The 21,798-nt window shown below is 47.1% G+C and overlaps 4 protein-coding genes across 4 annotated transcripts; 1 reads left to right on the top strand and 3 right to left on the bottom strand.

The window, feature by feature from the left end:
* Positions 1–17: 17 nt before the first annotated feature.
* pdx1 (pancreatic and duodenal homeobox 1) lies at positions 18–3,197 on the bottom strand. The gene is made up of 2 exons (XM_037456475.2): positions 2,352–3,197; positions 18–717 (listed from the first exon to the last, which is right to left on the bottom strand). Exons 1-2 carry the CDS (start codon positions 2,767–2,769, stop codon positions 332–334), a joined length of 804 nt encoding a protein of 267 aa, XP_037312372.2. The 5' UTR covers positions 2,770–3,197; the 3' UTR covers positions 18–331.
* Positions 3,198–4,687: 1,490 nt separating this feature from the next.
* On the bottom strand, positions 4,688–6,588 carry si:ch211-140b10.6 (protein POLR1D-like). Its single transcript, XM_037456676.2, has 3 exons — positions 6,424–6,588; positions 5,863–5,937; positions 4,688–5,280 (listed from the first exon to the last, which is right to left on the bottom strand). Exons 1-3 carry the CDS (start codon positions 6,447–6,449, stop codon positions 4,932–4,934), a joined length of 450 nt encoding a protein of 149 aa, XP_037312573.1. The 5' UTR covers positions 6,450–6,588; the 3' UTR covers positions 4,688–4,931.
* Positions 6,589–7,201: 613 nt separating this feature from the next.
* Positions 7,202–17,426, top strand: lnx2a (ligand of numb-protein X 2a). The gene is made up of 11 exons (XM_037456240.2): positions 7,202–7,352; positions 9,545–10,105; positions 12,360–12,598; positions 12,699–12,836; positions 12,998–13,197; positions 13,840–14,259; positions 14,364–14,537; positions 14,671–14,848; positions 14,945–15,170; positions 15,586–15,744; positions 16,636–17,426. Exons 2-11 carry the CDS (start codon positions 9,702–9,704, stop codon positions 16,769–16,771), a joined length of 2,274 nt encoding a protein of 757 aa, XP_037312137.2. The 5' UTR covers positions 7,202–7,352; positions 9,545–9,701; the 3' UTR covers positions 16,772–17,426.
* Positions 17,427–17,479: 53 nt separating this feature from the next.
* On the bottom strand, positions 17,480–19,795 carry gtf3ab (general transcription factor IIIA, b). Its single transcript, XM_037456241.2, has 9 exons — positions 19,537–19,795; positions 19,309–19,403; positions 19,136–19,232; positions 18,949–19,037; positions 18,784–18,857; positions 18,627–18,707; positions 18,286–18,518; positions 17,836–17,889; positions 17,480–17,721 (listed from the first exon to the last, which is right to left on the bottom strand). Exons 1-9 carry the CDS (start codon positions 19,648–19,650, stop codon positions 17,605–17,607), a joined length of 954 nt encoding a protein of 317 aa, XP_037312138.2. The 5' UTR covers positions 19,651–19,795; the 3' UTR covers positions 17,480–17,604.
* Between the last annotated feature and the right edge of the window lie 2,003 nt (positions 19,796–21,798).

The raw sequence follows: 21,798 nt of genomic DNA, 5'->3' as shown, positions 1-21,798 counted from the left end.
ATGGGGGGGGGGGGGGGGGGCTAGTTGGTCCTTGAATAATTAAGGTTGTCTCAGAATGCCATCGTGCCCAAAACACCTCACAGCCGAGGCATGAGCATATGTCCCTTAAGTCGACCGACAGTGGTATCCAACGAGAGGACCACGGTGGTCCTTGAGAAAGTTCGAGGGTCCATGAGAATGAGCACTTTATTTAAATAACTATATAGGCTCTCCCTTCTCGCCCTAATGGAGGATCGGATTCATCTCAATATGGAGGTCAGTCTCTTTCTCTTTGAATTGCCAAAAAACGAAAAAAAAGATCCCTGCATTAAAGTCTGAACCCGTTGCGGGACTATGCGGGCTCCCTGGACCCGGGGGCGGACAGGGGGTGTCCGTGGAGCGGGGAAACGGGAGGCGAGGTGGTGTGAGGTCCGTTCGTGGAGGTCACCCCTCCCGCGGCCTCCCCCTGGTCTCCGGAGGTGATGGAGGAGTCCTGGTCGGGTTCCGACCCCCTCACCTTCCTCCGGTCTTCCTCCTTCTTCCACTTCATGCGCCGGTTCTGGAACCAGATCTTGATGTGACGCTCGGTGAGGCTCAGGGTGAGCGCCAGCTCCACGCGCCGCGGCCTGGAGATGTATCGGTTGAACAGGAACTCCTTCTCCAGCTCCAGCAGCTGGGCGCGCGTGTAGGCCGTCCTCGTGCGTTTGTTTTCCTCGGACTCCGCCATCACGTACGGTCCTGGTCGCAAATAGAGATTTGCTCAGTGGTTAGATCGTAGATCTTCCCTGGATGCCAATAGTATAGACTCTTAACCAAGTGATTATTTCTACTTTTACATTTTAAGAATAGCTTTTCATTGTTGTGCACTTGATGCGGGAACCGAAACCTGTTGCACACATTTTGACCCTGAAAACTAGACCCATTCAGAAATAGAGATATCCTCTTCAGTGTCATTGCTATGAAACTTCTTTTAATATTTATTAAAGACATATAAAGGTTAATTTTGTTTGGACTACATCTCAGGTAATCTCATTACAAATCCTTAATGATCAAATGGGAAAATATTACTGCAAATGACTGTAGTTTATTAGAAGAGAATGGGTTAGAATTTGACCTCTCAGACACCCACAGAAACCACCGAGCATGTTTGCCTTCTGATAGTAAAATAAACATTTACTCCCTCTTAATGTTACAAGGAATTCACAACAACTCGAGATTTGGTAAGAAAAAAGCTATTTTCATAAGTCCAGGTCGGTGTGCAGTTCCCCCCTACTATTAAAATATGATTTTACCAGCTTTGTACATGCGGTGACTAATATTTAAAATATATCAAGTCATCAGAGATTACAGATATTGGGCCTTTTTATGACACTTGCAATTTACTATGACTTTTGCATTGTATTACTCACGATCATAAAGATATTAGGTTCAAGCTATTAACTTATTAATTAATATGAATCAAAGCAGGTGACCCCTGGTGTACATTATAATATATTAATATGTAACTTTGTCAGATTTAAAACTTAGCTTTAATGTAATTATTCTGGGTTTTTACCAACATATCGTTGACATATGACACTATAATTACTCAGAAAAACAATGCGCAGAATAAACCCAAAGTAAAACACATTGTCTCGTAGGAGAGGACTTTGTAAATCAATAATATAAATGTCTTAATGTTACATCAAATCCATGAAGCAGCATACAAGTATTTCAAATGTGTTCAAGTCTTTCTCTGATTGGAGAAAAGTTTTGTATGAATATATTTCATATATTTAAGAGAACCGTGGTTTAAAACATTGCACTTTTCACGCTCAACAAAAAAAAATGTTTGGGCTATTAAATTAAAGCTAATTCTCTAATCAAAATTCCTTCCAAAAAAATATAAAACTATTCTAATGAACACGAATATAAAATGTACTTTTCATATTTTCACGGCAGCATCAGTCAAACCCCATTACGGTATAGATTTGGGTGTTTTACTCGCCTATTACTATGGTTTGAGATGTAAATATTTGTTTTGTATGGCAAACCCCACATTTTTGTGACGATAAGAGCCGATAAAAGCGAGCGCTGACCTTCCGGCCCTTTTACAAAATTGATTGACAATTAAACTGAAACACCCAAGAGCATATTGTTGGGAGCATGATGTCATTACAGGCCCTCAGAAAGGGTCAGAGGAAACACACTCGTTAGTGCTACAGAGTCATGTTAACAAAACAGCCGTATCCCCAATTTAAAATAAGCTGTTAAGTGGTTATAGATGTTGTCACCAAATCAAACAGAATCAGCTCTCAATTGAGTGACTCTCTTCGTAATAATGATATGACTCGGGTGACATGTGTTGGTGTGTAGCGGGTTGGGAGATCTACCTGACCACTGCCCCTTCCAGGTGTGCGAGTGAGACTTGGTGGTTTTCATCCAGGGGAAAGGAAGGTGATATCTGCCCTGCTCCCCCGTGTCTCCGTAGCCCGCAGCTGGCGGGAGGGGCTCCTGCTGGAGCCCGTGCGGGTGGTAGAGCTGAGGCACACCCGGATCCTCCCGCATGGGTAGACCGTACGCGGGCGCAATGTCGGGAAGGCTGGCCTGTTCCAAGGCTCCCACGGGCGGCGTTGCGTAGACCGAGTGGACCTGCCTGCTCATGTAGAGGCAGGGCGGAGGGCTGTGGCTGTAGTCCTCCACCTGAGATCTCTGGTAGGCACAGGAGTCCTTGAAAACCCGAGAAGGGTAATAGTGATCTTCCCGATTCATGGCTTCCGAGGACACGCACAGGTACCGTATACCGTGCATGCGCCTTTCCTCGGCGTGGACCTGTACTGCTCTACCTGTCTCTGGCGCAACTGCGGGGCCCTTGCGGCTCCTACACAGGTGTGTCACTTTGGCACCATGTGACTGTGCAGCACCAAAGCCATTGGTTTCACTGTTTGCAGACCTGTAGCCCTTTAGTTTCCAGGATATTCTGCAGCGTGTGGGGTTGTTCGGTGAATTGAACAGCGCGTAAATCAATGCCGCTCTGTCAATACCGCGACATTTACCTGGCACCCACCTGTGTTTGCCCCCACGGCAGCGGGAGACATCGGACAGGTGGATCTCGGGAAGAAATGCTTAAAAGTTCTCGATGATGCAGCGCGCACGGCGGGAAAAAAAAGTGGTTTCTCCTTGTTGGACACGCTTAAAGAGTGTCTTCGCGCAATATTTCATCGACGCATTTATATGGACATCTCTCTCGTGCGCACTCCTATAAATCGATATGTATGGGCGCAAACAATGGTTGACCCGCCAGATAAGACACCCGCACGGAGAGACAGTTGTCTTGGAAACTCGGATGAGAAGCTCAAACACCAAAGTCTGTTTCCGCAACCGTTTTCCTTTTTTTTTCTTCTTCTTCTCATGTCTACACTTTTTAGACTTTTAAAATCACCCATTACACTTCTGTAAATGCATCATTTAACACAATTTGGCGCACGTGGGCCCACGGTCCCCTCACGAGGAGCCCTCGGCGATGACAAACACTGAGCCGCAGGAAGGTCGCTGCACTCTCCCCGTGTTTGCTGGCCATTAGCCTTTAGCAGGTGCGCCTTCGCCCCATTAAACAGCGGCTCTCGTGGTTAACCAATTAAGGTTGGAGTGAGCAACAGAACTCAATAAACCGCCTTCCCCTAAAAATCCAGGAGATCCCCGTGCGCGTCAAATGCAACACGTTGAGCCTTTGCGGTTGGATCGGAGGGATTTAGCTGATTTTTGGTGTCATTTGGAGGCCCACGGGTAGATTCTATTCCCTGATGGCACGTATCAATAGTCAATTTGCAGAGTTCTTCAAAAGCAATTATGGCACTTTCAACAGTATCTTAATGGGGCACTCAGCGGTGCAATAAAGTTCAAGTAAACCAATTCTGTAGAAATCACCCCGTCCGCCATGGCTTAATGGTGTTTATATTTGATCGTTCTTTGAAAAGAGGAAGGAAACAGTTAACCCAAGCTATGCTCCCACTAGAGTGGCGATGGGCAACAGGATTTATGGAGCATGAGGGGCTCCAAACGCCGTCTGACTTTCCAGACACCGAGTTTGGCATAATGGCCAAAGCGAGGAGAAGTGCATTTTAGCTTTAGTATATAATATCCAAGGGTAATCACGACCACAGAGATTGACAGTGTCCAATTGTATAAAACGCTGTGGGTGCGGAACAATAAAAGATTGTATGCTTACACCCCCACGGAGACAGGCCAAATGGATGTGGAAGATATGAAAAGCAACACTTTCAACGCTTGAGCACATTTCCATCTGTTGTCCTGAAAAGCTTATGACTCCAACTAAAACGTGAGTTTTAATCTATAGATAATCATTGGACATTATTATTACACCCTTATTGCTATTAATTCATGGTCGAGATCAGTTGTACTCGAGGACACATGTAGGAGTGTCAGGAAAGCCAGATTTTTCTTCTCCTTGGACAAACAGATTAGTTTCTGATAGCCGGGAGGCCTAGATACATGTGCGAAAAGTTGGGCACGCGATCAAATGTGCTTACCCAGTGGCGACAGCAGTAGGGCTTATGTAAACATTATGACGGGTGAATTAGGACAGAGGGGAGGGAACGGAATGTTAAAAAACTTAAGTTAAAAATCCTCCCGATTACCCCGGCTTAAACGGCAACTCGGTAGTTAATTACTCCAATTTAGGTGAAGAGTGAGAAAAGAGAAAAGAAAGTCATCTTGGCTACTGGCTTTATGAGGAATTTAATAAAAACAAATAAACCATGTCAACTTCCGTGTATAAATATCTATCATCAGAAATAAAATCTTCAACGTCTTCTCAGCCAGGTGCACAGAACTATTCTCTTGGTCGGCTAGTGAGGTGTGGCAGCTGCTCCGTGAGGAGCGTCCACCGGAGTGCGGCCTGTACAGGGAGTGGCAATCTGTAAAATCAGTGTTCCTCCCCTGAACAGAAGTCTTCATTCATGAAGTCCGCCTCTGGCTCTGTCCCGGCCGTCTTTTCCACGTCTCCCGTCTCTGCCGTCTCCGTGTCTGCAACTCCTCTCTTTGTCTCTTTCCGGCTTCTTATCTTTGTTATTGCCGCTGTCCCCGCGGCGGTGTTTGCGGTCCGCGTGGCCTCCTTTACCTCCGGGATCTCTGGGAGGTGTTCTGCTGCGGTTGCGGCTTCTGTCGGGGGAGTCGCTCCTCAGGCGCCCTCTCGCGGTGGAGTTCACGTCTGTGGACTCTGCGGTTTGCTGCTGCAGGCCGGTGGAGCGCAGGGTGTTGAGGAGGAAGCGCTTGTTGGTGCTGCGCAGGGGACACTTCAACCTGACGGAGTGAACAGACAAACTTTTACACTTGGACATTTTGATGGTAATCACTGGCCTCTAGAAGACATTATACATCTTCGTACCTACAGTTCTACTTGTTCATATTGCAAGAACACATTTGGGATTGTATACATATGCAAGTGTGTGTATGTGATGACAAGAGATTTGTGTTTATCCCGAGGACGCAGTCCTGAACAAACAAACAATAAACAATCTATTTAATTTGGTAACAATTTTTAGAAAGAATTATGTGGAAATTTTGGTGGGTGAGCAATACATATATGAAATACAATTTTATTGTACTCAAACTTGATATAATCATGTCCATTTAACTGATCCGGAAGAATATGGTAAATAAATTTGATTTGATACGTGGAGAAATCGGTCTTCTGTTTTGTAGGTCTGTTGGTATCGTTGAGCCTTATTGTGAGAATGCATCACTGTAGCACAAATGAACAAACTAGCCAAGACTATTGCACTATAAATGCACTTTGGCTTGGTTATACAAGGGTCAGGGGTCCACAAGTGACAGATGTGTGCAGGCAGACGCAGACGTGCTTGTGTCAAACACAGTGCTCACCATCCGGCAGGGCCCATGGTCTCTGCTCTCACTCGAGCCCTGTCCGTCTCCTTTAGGAGCTCCTCTACTGCACGCCTGCACAAATACACGAAGGCACGTGGGTCATGTGAAGGACAGCAAATTGGGAGACGTTGAGGATAAAGACAGCACGAGACCTCAAGGGGGAGCCAAGGGGAGAATAATTAGATTAAGTGAGAGAGAACACGGCGGTGCAGGGAGCAGAGGAGACATTGAGTAATTTAGTGAATGAACGTCGGACAGCGAGCCGTGTCCTACTCAAGAGTTGCAGAATCAGCAGAAGTATCAGCAGAGGAGACACACACTCACTTAGCCGACCTCTAACCACACACACCACGCGCAGTTAGTAGTAACTGTATTAGCGGAAGCATTTTCTTACAAAGACAACACGCTCCTCTTGCAACACGGTCAATACAACAGCTGCCAACCGTGAAATATCCCTCCTCTATGGTGGAGGGTTGTTAAGGTTTAGGCTGAAAACTAGCTTGAAGCGTAAGTAGCTGTAACGGGAGACTAAGCACACGCAGTAAAACAGTTTTATACTTCTCCAGTTCATTTTCCTCTGCCATCGCTTCGTAGTCAAAGGTGCGTTTGAGAGACGTAAATTCTACTGAAATCGGCAATTGAACGTTAGTTTCCGTTAACAAACATCTTTTTTATGTTTACGTCTGCTGAGGTCCTTCTACCAAGGACCCTGTGGTTTAAGCTGTCCTTACTGATGCCTGGTCACATTTAAAAATGTCTGGATCAACTAATTGCGCCGGTCAAATCAAACAGGTAACTAAATGGTGATGGAGAAGGTATTCAAGCAGCATTACCGTGCTACTATGAACTACAAAAGTCCAATTTTGTAATGTTTTAATTTGAATGTTTGATTTTTATTGATTTGCCAACGAAATTGATTTGTATTGCAGTACAAAGCAATAGTACAAGAAGTATTTATTATTCCATTATAAACGAAAAATCCTTCATCAGAGGTGTTTCAAGAAAGTGTTGAACTGACCCTCAAACGTATCTTTTTTGCAGTCGAGTACAACCATTATTAGTGAAACACAATCTCTCACACTAACTACATAAAGTGTAATAATCCATTAATTTAAAAAAAAACTAAATATGCCCGGCTAATAATATTGAGGAAACATTGCAACTATAAATTGTACAGTAGGACAACATTTTGCATGCAACAATACTCCCAAACTAACGTCACAGTAATGTAGATTTGGAGATTTCTTTTGCGCAGGCTATTCCGAAGCCACCTCTGATTCTGCTCTGACTTGACGGCGTCAACCCCCGCCCAGCTGCTTCCACAGACAGTAGTGGGCGGGGCCAGCGCCGCCAAAGGCACGGGGGCGTTTTCGTGCGGGTTTTGCGGAACGGGCCGTTGCGGTGAATGCGTGATTGAGGTCCCGCAGCTAATATTGGTTCCCCTTTCTGGGGCCGGAGTGCACGGCGCGGAGGGGCACCCGCAGCAGGTAATATCACATCTGCTCATATTTAGCGGCTGCTTGAACGGTGTCAGTGTGTGGCTTGCCATGCATTGGTATTGCCATTGTCGCCTCATCTGCCCTAGCCTCTCCGCTGGTGGAGGGTGTGATGGAGACAGACAGATGGGAACAATGATTACAAAAAATGCACTTGTCTAATCAAATGTGACGTGTAGCGAATGGATCATGACACTTGGTGCGTTACCCAAAAACATCAGGACAATGGGTGGAGAAGATGATGGGAATGAAGTATTATATCAGTGTCAGTTTTTGTTGTTAGCATTGCATGCCTGACTGTTGTGAAAAAAAAACTCAATATTGCAACCGGCCTAATCTTGGAAGTCTGATTTTGTTTTGAGATAAGAGACAAAGAGATGGAGGTTTACATGAATGTAAGCCGACATGACCTGAGATTTTAAATCTGTGACCTAAAACATCATTTCATCTTATCTAAAAATGTAATTCCTGCAGGCGAGGTTGTTCGTAGCTTGTCCCCTTGTTGTAAGATTAGATTGTCATCCCTGAAAAATGAAAAATGAGCAAACAGGTGCAGAGCCAGGACTGTTATTTATTAATATAGACAGCAGTAGTGCAATGACAATAACAGCATGGCCTTGGACTCCCACGCACACACAGTAGGACTGAGGGAGAGATAAGCATTTGCTATGACTCGTGTAAAAGAATCTGTTGCTACAGAGTCCAGCTATGTTTAAAATAGATTTAAGTGCTTTTCATCGCCTCCAAACTGCTGCCACAGTGAAAACCTGAAGACTTTACTTATTGATAAAGACCATTCACAGGATGTGCTAAAAAGCCCTTGTGCGTGTCTGTACGCTCTCTCTTTTGCAGACTTATACGTGTGTACAAGTGTGTGTGTGACGTGGTGATGTCACAGCTTTGTTATAGGAACAGAGAAGCCTTGTGTCCTTATGATTAATTCATGTCCAGCTGCGGGATAGAGACAGAAGCAGCCAGTCACACACAGACAGGAGCACGTACTTAAAGGAGGCTGAAATAAGTAACTACCGGTTCGGTAGCCAAGGAGACCGGAGAGACAGGTTGTCACAGAAATGGGTAGCCAAGGAGACGAGACCAACGAGTTAAAAAAAATCCCCCAAAAACAAACAAAGGGGCTCTGATCTGATCATCGCCTCGGCTGTTTGATCAGCTTTCAGGCTGTACCAGGGAGGAGCAGAGCATCCTGCAGAGAGAAATGCATCTGTTGTGTGGCTCCTCTTATGCATCTCTCTTCGGCTACACTCTGAATGTCAAGCCCCACTGAACAGAACAGCCTCCGGGTCGCCATGGAGACAAGAGCAGACCCCCGCTGGAACAGAGGCAGGTAGTCACTGTGCTGTGGCTCGGCCGGCCCCGCTGTGAGTTGAGACACGCCCTCTGCTGTCCGCTGATTGCATCAGGCCCACAGGAACGGGGGGTGGGGGGGGTGGACGACTTTATGTGAAATGCTGTGGAAATGATCAGTGCACACAGTGCATTAGCTGTGGAGACGCACTCTCCTCACAGAGTGCTATATTTTGAGACTTTGCTTTAGGCATGTTCTCTTTTCTGTTGCAGTGAAAGACAAGAGTGCATCTATTGTACTACACGGCCTGGACCAAAAATATCCAGTTTGCTGTGGGGAATTTCTTTTTTTCTTCCTTTTATGGATTTGACTGCTTTTCAGAGCCTCAGATTTCTATTTTTTTCTCTTGATTTGTGCTCTTTTCACATTGTTACACCCCATTAATCTCTGTTTCACCTCTTTTTATTTTTTCCGTGCTTCTGCTTTTGCTCCTTTTCAACCCTGGTCGGCACTATTTTTTTCTCGCGCTGTCACTTTCCCAGTCCCAAGGACTGATCTGTGTCCTCTCTCTGCCTCAATCCCAGATAATTCCCTCTATGTGGAATTGGAAGATTGCAACAGTCCAGAGCAAAAGAGAGATTATACTGGCAGATTAGTGGACAGGAGCAGCAATAGATAATCTCAGTACACTCACTGTGACACAATCACACACACACACACACACACACACAGTGCCACTCTCAATCTCATGCAGACACGTGGGTCCACGTGCACAAAGCATTTGCCACGCGAATAAATGCACGAGGCACATAATCAGACACTTGTTGTTTGTCTGAAACAGCTGTTTAAATCTCTTTCACTGCCCTCTGACCTGCAGGGTGATGAGCCATCAGCCACTGGGGGGCATCTGTCCTCTCTGCAGCTTCTTCATCCGGTGTACGCTTATGGGATAGGAGTGCGCGTGCCCCTTCCCAAACACTGCAGCCCCGCTGGAGTCATCCGTGCCAAAGCTGAGCGGCGCCGAGGGACCAGAGATGGGCAGCCCGGGCAGCGAGGTGGGTCCAGCCGGGCCGGGGGAGCCGGCCTCGGAGGCTCTGTGTCCCGAGTGCGGCCAGATCCACCGCAGCTGGGAGAACCACCTCTTCAACTACCGCCTGGAGGTGGACGACGACCTGGTGTGCCACATCTGCCTGCAGCCGCTGGTGCAGCCGCTGGACACGCCGTGCGGACACACCTTCTGCGCCCGTTGCCTGCGCAGCTTCCTCCAGGAGAGGGACTTCTGCCCACTGGACAGGACGCGGCTGCAGATGCAGGCGTGCCGCAGATCCAGCATATTGGTGCACAAGCTGCTGGACAAGCTGTCCGTGTCCTGCCCTTTGACCCCCGTGTGCTCTCTCAGCATGCCGAGATGTGACCTGGAGGCGCACCTCAAACACAGGTAATGAAGCATGCATACACACATAACAGGGTTCTGCTTTGATGTGTGCAAACACACACACACACACAGATCAAACACTATGCATACGTTGCAACTGCAGTTTGACCAGCCTTAAGTCGGTGTTGTAACTCTTGTTATAGCTGCATTCGGACGGACAGTTGTTAAAGATGTTAAAGGAGAAGTGCTCACTTTCTGGTTTACTTCGTCTTCTGTGCAAGTCCCCGTCATACTTTTGGGGTATTGAGTTGTTTGGAGTAATCAAGCAGTTTCAAGTCGTCACTTTCGTCTATCAAGGTAGAAAGTACTCAACCACTGAGTAAATAACGAAGACAACCCTAGTCACTTTTATACAACCCTTCCATCCCCCCGATTGTCTCAGTTTCGCGGGTAACCCATGGAGACATCACAGTTCTTAGTCGCGATCCTTAACTTTGAGGTTTCCACACTTTGGCTTCTGGCCCATTTGGACCAGGTGTTGTGGGACCCTGCAGGGATTACTTGGCTGTAGGTCATGTGACGGGGGATTAGTGGTTCCCTACTGCAGTCATGGGTTGACGGACCAGAAGCTCCATGTTCTCATTCTGCAATCATGCTGAGCAACTTCAACACCAGAGACCTTTTTAACCATTTCTTCTGTGAGACAGCCAAAGGCAACCCTGGCCTGTGGTGAGTCGGACCCGGGCGGGTGCGAGTCAGCGGGACCTAGGGTGGTACAAACCTTTCTCCCACCGGTTTCCTCCACCTTTGACTGGATTTTTGCTCTCTCTTTCTTGCTTGCTTGTGTCTATTTATGTGTTGTCGTTAAAGGGAGCGCCGGTTAGGCTGTTTTTTGTGTATCTTGAAAATGAGAGGATATCTAAATATAGGTAGAAATGTTTGAAGAAATTCACTTTTTCCTGGGTGCAAAGGAGAGGTTTGACTGAGAGAGCTATCAGCCACCAGCTGAGCCCAGTTACAACAATTACGAGAGTTTGTAAAACGTACCAATGCCTCTGGAACAAACGTTTAGGTCAGAACATGCTGTAATAGCCAGTTGCTACAATTCTGAGGACTGGTAGGATTTTTGATAGGAAACTTCTATTTGGTGATTTTGTTAAAAGCTGGTGTCTGTTAATAAGGATGCGTCTTATTTACCTATTCACTGGATATCAGGTGATGGTCTAATACCTTAGTTAAGTCAATAAGATTTCCGTTAATAAGCTCACACTAACAAGCTATTGCTAGCAAGGTGTTAAAAGCTTTTTGGAGTCAGCTGTTACAAGCAACCCCGGCCAAATACTTTGTCATTATTTTACCTTCATGTCTAACCTTTAACTGAATGGCAGCCGCTGTAGCTAGTTACAACTGCAGCAAAGAGTAAATAGTTACAAATGTCATAGTTAAGAGAAGACATCATTTAAAGTCAGTCAGTCAGTCACATAACGTATAGTAAGTTAATCAGCAATATTTGGTGTGTCTAAATTTAGCCAAAGTTAATTAACACCAGACACCGTAAGCCACAGGTCACTGCAGGCCGCCGAGGCTCAATCCAATAGTATATCTAAGAGATAATAGAATGTTTTACAAATGTCATTTTTAATTTTAAAAGAAATATAAAAACATTTGAGTGTAAAATTGAATTACGGCCACATACCATGACTGATTATTGTGTCTGTGTTTATTTTTTATTGTCCTACAGCCAAGATCAGTTTCCACCACAGTTGTTTCATTGAATCAAAATGTATTGTAATAGAACCACATGTCCTTAACCAATTAATTAAGTCATATACAAATAAAACATATGTAACTTAGGCTGGTTTTTCTTCTCAAATGGCAACCAGCTTCATTCCCTTGTAAATCAATTATTTTAGGTTTTAGACAAGCAAACTCAAGAGACACAGATAGTTGGGGAAATTGTGATGAACATTTTTACAATTTACAAGCCTGCAAACATGCAACAACAGTACAATATTCATATAGCACACACATACAAATGCAATCTTTAGTGCTGTCCTACATCAAATGAATAGAAAGAAATCAAGAATGCAGCAATTAAATCAGTGACAGGTCAATGAGCCTCGATCATTTAGACTTTTTTCTTCTTCACTGAGTCCCTCTGACCCATGCCCTCTGACCTCCTCTAAGGAGAACACATCCAAAAAGAGACCCTCCCTGGATGGAATCAGCTGCGTCACACTAAGTCAACTGATGCTGAGCCTGATTTTCTTTACACGTCAGATGGACTAACAAACTGACGCCTGTTGCTTGGTGAAAGGTGTCCCGGGACGAGGTGCCAGCAGACCACCACGGACGGCCTGCGCTGCGAGAGCGGGGACGAGCGAGCGATGGTGACCAGCCCTCCCAGGTCGCCCCGCTCCCCACAGACGCAGCTGAGGGACCGCACGCCCTCCCCGCCCCCGCCCGGACCCAATAGCACCCGCGGCAGTGGGCCCGCGTGGACGGCCGACGTGGGCCTCGACAACCCCGCCTTTGAGGAGAGCACGGAGGAAGAAAGTGAGTGGATCCGCCGGGCCTCGTGCGACGCGGAGAGGTGTAGGTTCTTGGTGCAGTCCGTAGATGAGAAAACAGAACAAATGGCCCCGTCTGTCCTCAGGCGTGGTTGGGTTGGAGTGCGTGGTGCCCAGGGCGAAGCGGCCCCTCAGCAACCCCTGCATCCACCTCCTCCGCTCCGTCAGCTCCGCCTCCTCCGGCTGGGACTGCCCCGAGTCGCCGCCTCTCTCCGCGGAAGAGGGTATGACATCCATTCCTTTGTTTTATTCCGAGCTTTTTACAAGTCAGGGATACCAGCGGCTTCTTGCATCGCAATCACATTCAGGCCACTGTAGGGAAACGTGGAAGGTTGTTGGAGTGTGGCTGTGCGGCTGTGTAACGCGTCCCGTTTGTCCACGAAAGGCTGTGTGAAGTTGCCCTCGCTCCCGGAGGGAGAGATAACGACCATAGATGTCCACCGGGCGAACCCGTATGTCGAGCTGGGCATCAGCGTCGTCGGCGGGAACGAGACGCCTCTCATCAACATCGTGATTCAGGAAGTGTACCGAGACGGCGTGGTTGCACGAGACGGGAGGCTGCTGGCCGGGGATCAGATACTACAGGTAACACCCGACGCTTCTTTGGGCCTCTTTAGGCCTTTGTTTTCATCATTAGTGGCTGTTATCATTCATTCAGTTGGCTTCAGCTGTCGTGGCAGACAGTAATCGGTTGTTTTGCAAATTATAACGGTAATTTACTACATTCTCATGTGTTTGAATGTTTTACTTTACCTCTTAAGATCTGCGTCTCGTAAATCAACTGCTTTCATTATTTGACCTATGAAATTTAAAATGACTCTAATCAACATTTGAATTGGATAATGAGTCACATGACAACCTGTTTGTGAGTGGGGTTACTCGTAAAGTGGAAAAAAAGGGATCATCCATCGCTGCTGTTCCTCTCAGCTCAGAGGAGCATTTTAGCTCATTGTTTTGGTGGTGAAGGCCCACAGCGTTAATGTTTTGTTTCACTCTCACCACTTTCATCAACCTTATTCTCAGTCGCAGCAGAAAGCTGTTTTCAGGAAGGCAGACAATCAAAGGCTGCCTGGTGAAGATAGTGGAGCATTTAGCAACTAAAGAACCAAATATTATAACACAATCTGTGAGTGAATATTGCACTTACATTTGTAAGAAGACTTTAAATGAATGACCCCAAAAGTCATTTAACGCACGCTCAGACGTTAAATTCTTTTACCCCCCAAGGTGAACAATGTGGACATCAGTAACGTCCCCCACGGTTTGGCCCGCTCCACGCTGGCACGCCCCTGCACCACTTTGCAGCTGACCGTCCTGCGGGAGCGCCGCTGTTCCTCCCGGGCCCCTCCCTCCTCCTCCTCCTCCTCCTCCACCCCGGCGGTGCCCCACGCGCCGTGCTCCACCCCCGAGGGCGCCCCGTCCAGCCCCGCCACCCTGAGAATCACCCTGCACAAGAGGGACGCGGCGGAGCAGCTGGGCATTAAGCTGGTGAGGCGGACGGACGAGTCCGGCGTGTTCGTGTTGGACCTGCTGGACGGAGGCCTGGCGGCGAAGGACGGCAAGCTGAGGAGTAACGACCGCGTGCTGGCGGTCAACGACCAGGACCTGCGCCACGGCACCCCTGAGCAGGCTGCACAGATCATACAGGTGTGTGTGTGTAGAGGGGGGGGGGGGGATACAGCAGATACAGGAAGCGTGAGTGAGGAGAAAAGGTCCCGAAAAGACTCAAAACCCTTGTCTCCTCTTCCCAGGCGAGCGGCGAGCGAGTCCACCTGCTGATTGGCCGACCCACCAAACCAACGCCTCCTCCGCCGCCGCCAAAATCGAGCTCCACCAGAGACCTCTACTGCCTTGATCACTTCCTGCCTAACCACAGCTCCACCCCGAGCCCTGTGCCAACACACCCCCGCACCAGCACCCACAGAGTGAGCCGCGTCTATGTGTTCGTCCACATGGGCCAGACTGTGTGTTTTGGGTTAGGGTTTATTGTGACTGAAACTCTGTGTGTGTGTGTGTGTGTGTGTGTGTGTGTGTGTGTGTGTGTGTGGTTGTACCCAGGACCTTTCCCAGTGTGTGACCTGTAAAGAGAAACACATCACTGTGAAGAAGGAGCCCCTGGAATCTCTAGGCATGACTGTGGCCGGAGGGCGGGGCAGCAAGAGCGGGGAGCTGCCGATCTTCGTGACGAGCGTCCAGCCGCACGGCTGCCTGTCGAGGGACGGCCGAATCAAACGAGGTGAGCCCCCCCCCCCCTCTCCCTCCCCCCCGCCGGAGCCACAGAGCAGTGCATCAGAAAACTCCCCAGCGTCTCTCCGTCCCTCTCTGGTCCCAGGCGACGTCCTGCTGAGCATCAACGGCCAGGACCTGACGTACCTGAGCCACGGCGAGGCGGTGGGCACCCTGAAGGCCAGCGCCGCCTCGGCCTCGGTGCAGCTGCGGGTGCTGGAGGTCAGCATGGTGGAGGAGCCCGACCGCGACGAGCTGCTGCCTCACGCGCACGACAGCGACTTCGACGCCAACTGGTCCCCGTCGTGGGTCATGTGGCTGGGCTTGCCCAGGTGAGCTCGTGGTTGGTCGGGGTTCTAATGCGCTCCCGTGGCATGTGGGTATTATGACGATGTAATGCATTGATATGAGTTGGCGTGGATGCACTTGGAGACGCACTTGTTGTCATGTGAGGTTGTGTTGAACTGTGGCACGAGAGAGAATAGGCAGATTTTTTATTATGATTTATTTATAAATACATATATATGGGCATGAGTGCTTGATAATGTTTTTGTAATGAGTTTAAAATGAATAAAATTGATTTACTTTCATATTATTATAAATAGAGATATATTATGGTTTTAGAAATGAGGTCATCACAGTATACCTGTAATTGATTTTTTTTAAGAGTCAGAAATAGGACATTTATTGAAGATGAAGCAGCAGCTGTGCTCCATGAAGGACAATCCGTTATCTCTGCTCCTGCAGCTACCTTCACAGTAGTCATGAGATTGTTCTGCGGAGGAGCCACCCGGGCAGCTGGGGCTTCAGCATCGTTGGGGGGTACGAGGAAAGTCACGGCAACCAGGCGTTCTTCATCAAGACCATCGTCCTCGGCACACCTGCATACTACGACGGCCGCCTCAAGTGAGTCGTCCATTGTTCTTCACGGACTGCGTGGGGTTGGATCAGCGGGTAGTAAACCTGTAAGCTCCCGTAGGTTAACTTTATTGAGTTATCTGTATTAAATATTTTAGGAGCATAACTTTTTTAATGAAACATCTGCATGCATCACTCAAATGTATTTTATTTGAGCTTTTTTGTTCGATTCTAAAATGCTTAACCAGAGACCTTGGATCCACATTTATGATACTCGATGGGCATGGCCTTTTTCATGTGTCATCTGTTTTTTTATCTATTGTCTAATGCAAACAAAAACGAGTCAGTTGGATTTATAATAGGAATATAACAAAATAATATATATGCAATTTTTGTCTTAGGTTAAAAACAAGCGGTTTTGCATTTCAAATAGCCGTAGAGGGGACTTAGTGACTCCCAGTGGCGAATACGTAACAGACCATTACCTTCTAAAATAATTAACAGCTAGTCTATTGATATTTTACATTTTGCGTACTGCCAAAAAAATCCCACCAAAGCCAACAATAAATTAACCCCACTAATAAGTATTAGAAGCCAAAGCCACATAATCCTCCGCACATCTGTCTCAGGGCTGAGAGCAAGGATCCTAAAGGATTGAAGAGCTTTCAGTTTAAATGAAACCAGCAATTATATTTAGTATACATGTATATAATCATTCTTGTAGTTTATCCAATTAAGTTGTTTAAATGTGGTTAATAAAAATTCTCTCTGAATAAAAAAATATATTCAGAGAAAGAAAAAAAAACATTTCCAGACAAAATACTGGAAAATATGTATGAAATTTCAAAGAATATATTTTTAATTCAAATAAATTAAACAAATGTTCCATGATGTTTGAACGCCATGTCACCAATACACTGACCTGTGGTGTCCCTCTAGGTGCGGCGACATGATCACTGCCGTCAACAGCCTGTCGACAGCCGGAATGAGCCACTCGGCGCTGGTGCCCATGCTGAAGGAGCAGCGCAGCCGGGTGGCGCTCACCGTGGTCTCGTGGCCCGGTAGCCTGGTGTAGCCGGGCCGCCGCGCACGGCGTCCACCCAGAACGTTCCACATCGGGAATCGACCTTGGCCAAAGTGAACTGGTACCCGCTACTGTACATTGCTCCGTAAACCGGCTTAAAACCCAGGACCAAAAGCATCCAGAGCTGTAGTAAACCCGGCAGGGCCTGAGCCCGTCCTGTGGGGAACTAATCCAGATCGAGGCACGCCACTCGAACAGGCTGCACACAAACACACCGCGGTGTTCAAATGGTCATGTTGTAGTCACTCCCCCCGCAGGGAGAAAAGGGTCCCGCAACCGCCAACAAGGCGCTCTGTGCCGCGGTCGCCTCGTGGGGCGGTTGTGGAATGCAGGGGCTGCATTTCAGATGGACGCGTCGCTGCAGGCAGGAGACTGGATGTCACACGTGAAAAGTGGCCCGTGATCCTCGGGCCATCGAGGACAACGACCTGCGGTTTTCTGCGACATCAGCGCCGCGTCCAGCCGAATAAGCCCTCTGGCCGCATTAGAAAACCTGCCACACCCTGTGGGCTTAGCTGCCCGAAGGCCCCATCACCACGACAACCAGCTGTCCCATCAGCTGCGGTTTTTATACGCGTGCGTGCGTGCGTGTGTGTGTGTGTGTGTGAATGTGTGTTCTGATTGTTTAATAAACATTTCCTTCCAAGGATTGACGGCTCCACAGCGTGATTTTACACATTACATGAAAAAGGCTGCTGGTTTAGTGCTTCATTAACAAGGCTTTATTTTCCTAACAAAAGTATATTCAACTGAAAATATGGGATTTGCATCAACCATTCCTTAAACGCATTCAAGCAGTTACTCATATAATGCAGGCCTCGAGATTAGTCAGCCTTTAACGTTGCGTTGTGCAGCTTCTCCGCAAGCTTGTTGGCCTCTGCTTGATTGGCCTGTCTGACCTGCAGGGCCCTGCGCCAGGACGGGTTCTTTTTAGGAACTTTCTGCAAGGGTGAAAAAAAAAAATACATGAAAAAAGGACTGGAGCGAGGGAGGCAAGAACAACTTTACAGTGAGAAAAAAAAAAAAAAAAAGTTAAAAGCATAAAGACACATCACCTTCAGCTTCTTCTTGGTCGGGTCATGCACCACACCATGTCGCCACAGGCTCTCCTGATCGATAAAGAGACCAGTTAGACTACTGTAGTAGGAATACAATAGTTAGAGTAAAGAATTATCAAACAGCTCACATTTGGTGTTAAACACATGTATAGTTTTACTGCAACAGTTTGTGCTGCTTAAATATTTTGTTACCTTTGTAAAAAATAAAACACATGCCATATTTCAAAGTCAAAATCATTTCTGGCATTCAAATTGTAAGTTTATCAGAGCAAAGACAAGCTGCTGTCGTATTGGGGCTGCAGTAAAGGGTCTGCTGAGCAGAGCACGCGAATGCCTTTGGCAATTGAAAGCCCAGCCATCTGTGTGAATGCACCCCCCCCCCCCCCTCTCCTAGTTTGATTTGGCTCAACATGGTAATAGTTAATACTTTGAAAAGGGAACGTTTACCTTCATAGCAAAGCTTTTCTCACAGCCAGCGTATGCACAGCTAAAGGGCTTCTTGCCCTCATGGTCTCCCAGTACGTGACTCTCCAAGTTGAAGGGACGCGTGAACTTTTTCCCACAGCCCTCCCTCGGGCACACCAGGTGCTGCCTCTCCCCCGAGTGGACGCGCAGCTCATGCTGGTGCAAGAACCATGCGTTGTTAAACAGCTTCTTACACTCTGCACACTGCACCTTGACTGAGGCGGAAGAAAAGAAGGAAGAAAAAAAATGTAAGGCCTTGAAATACAGCGTCTCAACTCATGTTTAAAAGGGTACGCAACGAACACCACGTTACACCTCCGTACCTTTATGTTCTTTCCTGTGCTGCAGATATTCTGTCCAAGTCTTTCCCTGGAAAGGACATTCTTCCTGCTCACACGGGTATCCTGCAACAGAGAGACGAGTTAAAACACGCGCCAATCAAACTTAACAGAAATAAAAAGCTTCTCGTTTTCAACCAACCTCTATGTACTTTCTCATGACGCTTTAGCTTTCCATGGGTGGGAAGTGCTTTTGTGCAGCCACTAATGGTGCAACTGCAGCAAAAGATCAATGTGATGTGACTCAAGTGGACGGAGAACAGATACAAATTTCAATCATTTCTGCTTTGGACGCTTGGTCACTCACGGAAACGGCAGAATCTGTAGGTGCTCACACTTGTGGGCTTTGAGTTGGTTCCTCTTGTTGAAACCTTTTCCACAGCCCGGATGGTCACACTGAAAGAACCAAAAAGCGAGCCAGTGCTTTATAGTAGACCAACAATGGAGAAAAGGCCAAACAGGAAGAAAAAAAAAAAGCTGTAGGGTTATCGTACCGGATATTGTTTCTCCTGTTGCTGGTGAACTCGAGCCACGTGGTTCTTCATGCTGGCATTCGTGACAAACACCTTGGGGCATCCGTCGGCCAGACACCTGCAGACCAGAGCAGGGGAACGTTCCAGTCAAAGCCCAGGAGGTCGCGTTTCACACACTGAACGGAGACGCTTACTTGTGCGGTTTGTCCCCGCTGTGATGGAGCTCATGTCTGGAGAGTTGGTAGCGAGTGCAGAAGCTCTGGTCGCAGTTCTCGCAGGAGAAGGGTTTCTGATGTTAGGGAAACATTTGACACAATACCAACCAACGTTAACGGGACAATGAAACACGTGAACCTCCATGATGAATCCACTCGGTCTTTCTCATGGCGTGTGCTCCGTTTCGCTTCCACTAGTCGGCTTACCAGTCCTGTGTGTTTGCAAAGATGTGCTTCCAACTTCCAGGACTTACTAAATACAGCTTTACAATCCAAAAAAGAGCAAGCGTAGGTTTTTGGACTTTGCAACCTCTCCCCCATATTTAATCAGATATGGCAGATGTGTCGTCGTCACAGACAAAACTATCGGTTAACAGGCGGGACACTTACTGTCCTACACCTTGGTGGAGCACCTGTGATTGATTTATCTTATTGGACTGTACCAATTAGAGCAGGAGAGGGGTGTCCCACCTTACTGAAACAGAAATATATGCAAGGAATTTGAGATGTAATGATCTTCAACAACTTGATATGCAATAAGAATAAAAGAGTTGACGCGGCATTGAAGCTGGTTCAGCAGCCACGTGCCCTCAGCAGAGCAGCATTGTGGCACAGGTGATGCAACATGTTGGCTGCTATCCATTCAGGCCCCTGAGTTTAATAGTGATGTCACGGATACTCAGACATGATAAACTTCCAAGACTCTGTCCTCCACATTGATTGATTCGGGCCTTAAAAACGTCAGCCAGGCTCCTTGCAGCAGGACGTGGGTCCCTATCTGCCGATCTGCTGTGTGTGTGTGTGTGTGTGTGTGTGTGTGTACATGGTGTCGCGGGCAGGGAGAGCGGCGACGCTCTGTCTCCATTAATCACACACACACACAGACTTTATTGCTCTAATCTTAATCTTATCAATGCTCCAGTATTGTTTTCTGATAGGTGTCATTTATTGTTGTCTTCATTGAAATCCTTGGTCACCCACAACTGCGAAGCTGAATCCACATTTCGCAGCCGGGAGAGCGACACTATGTTTGAAAGAAGAAATGGCTCATTTTATGTTTTGGAAATGGAAAATTCAATTAGCATGCAATGAAACCCACCATTACTAAAATATATACACCAAAGGGACATTCTGCTGCAGCCACCATTACTAAAATATATACACCAAAGGGACATTCTGCTACAGCCACCATTACTAAAATATATACACCAAAGGGACATTCTGCTACAGCCTTACTTTATCTAGTATGATCTGTAGCTAATGTTCAAATACTTCAAATTATTTCGGAATACTTTGCTGCACGACACATTATTATGTAACGTTTCTTACGTTATGACCCTCGGCTTTTAATATCGTAACTAAAGGGATTACAAAACGTTGTGACCATGAAAGGTCACACAGTGTACCGTTTAGACTAACAGTAATCCTAAAAACGGCAAAGGGGCAGGTGGTTATACGCTAAAACGATACCACATGAATAAGCCACGTGGCTTGAAGCAAGACTATGTACCTTTGTTACTGATCACATGCTTTGTCTAACATTGTCTGACAGTTTGCAATTTCTACTTGAAGTTTTCTAATATTGGCTTAAAATGAGCCGCTCTACACTAACCAACTTGTCACACAAGACCACATCTGCTTGTAGCAGCAAAAACATGGGGTCATTTAATTGAGCAACAGTGCCAATGTTTGTTTGATTGCTTCCTTTTTCTCAAGTAAAATATTGTATTTTTAAGACTAGAAAAGAGACAGAGACGGACAATCCAACAACCCTATCTGCTTATCCAAACATTAGAGTTCAGCCCCTGAGCCCCTGTCATGCTCTCATGTGGAACCTTTGACTGACTCTTGTGAATGAGGCCTATTGAGAGCCTGTTGGGCGTTTACCTCGGTGCCCTCCCACGCTTCAGGTAAGGCCGCCCGGCTCAGTTTGCACCTTTATCAGCCTCCTGCTCTTCCCTTCCGGTCCCTCCCACCCGCTCCACCTCTGCTGTCAGGGCCAGGATCAATACAGCTGGCCCAATATCCACATATATGACCCCCCCCCCCCATCTCTGATAACCACACAGACTCTATCACCCCACCTATCACACACAGAGATACAGCATGCACAGTGTGTGGGCTCTTTGTCAGAGCTCCGGGCCTTTCCCAAACACACACACACACACACACACATCATGTAGACACACGGCGTCTCCGCCGTGCTTTCATCACAGTCACAGGTGCTTTCAAGACCACTCACAGCCTTTTCTTCTGGCCCTGGAGGGGGGGGAAAAACGAACATATAGCGACACAATTTCTCATTAGAAAGCAATGACACCTCGTATGTGGACATTTGTGTGTTTGTAGTTTACTTCTGCGTTGACTTTCAAGCTGCTGTGTGCTCCACATGACACCATCGTACGCCATTTGTAATTTAAGAAGATAACATGTTTCTTCTGAAGGAGATAGTCAAGAAAATGTTTCTGA

The sequence above is a fragment of the Pungitius pungitius genome, chromosome 19 (assembly GCF_949316345.1).
Source record: "Pungitius pungitius chromosome 19, fPunPun2.1, whole genome shotgun sequence".
NCBI lineage: Eukaryota > Metazoa > Chordata > Actinopteri > Perciformes > Gasterosteidae > Pungitius > Pungitius pungitius.
Note: the sequence above shows the minus strand (reverse complement) of the source record. Positions and strands in the feature narration are given on the sequence as shown.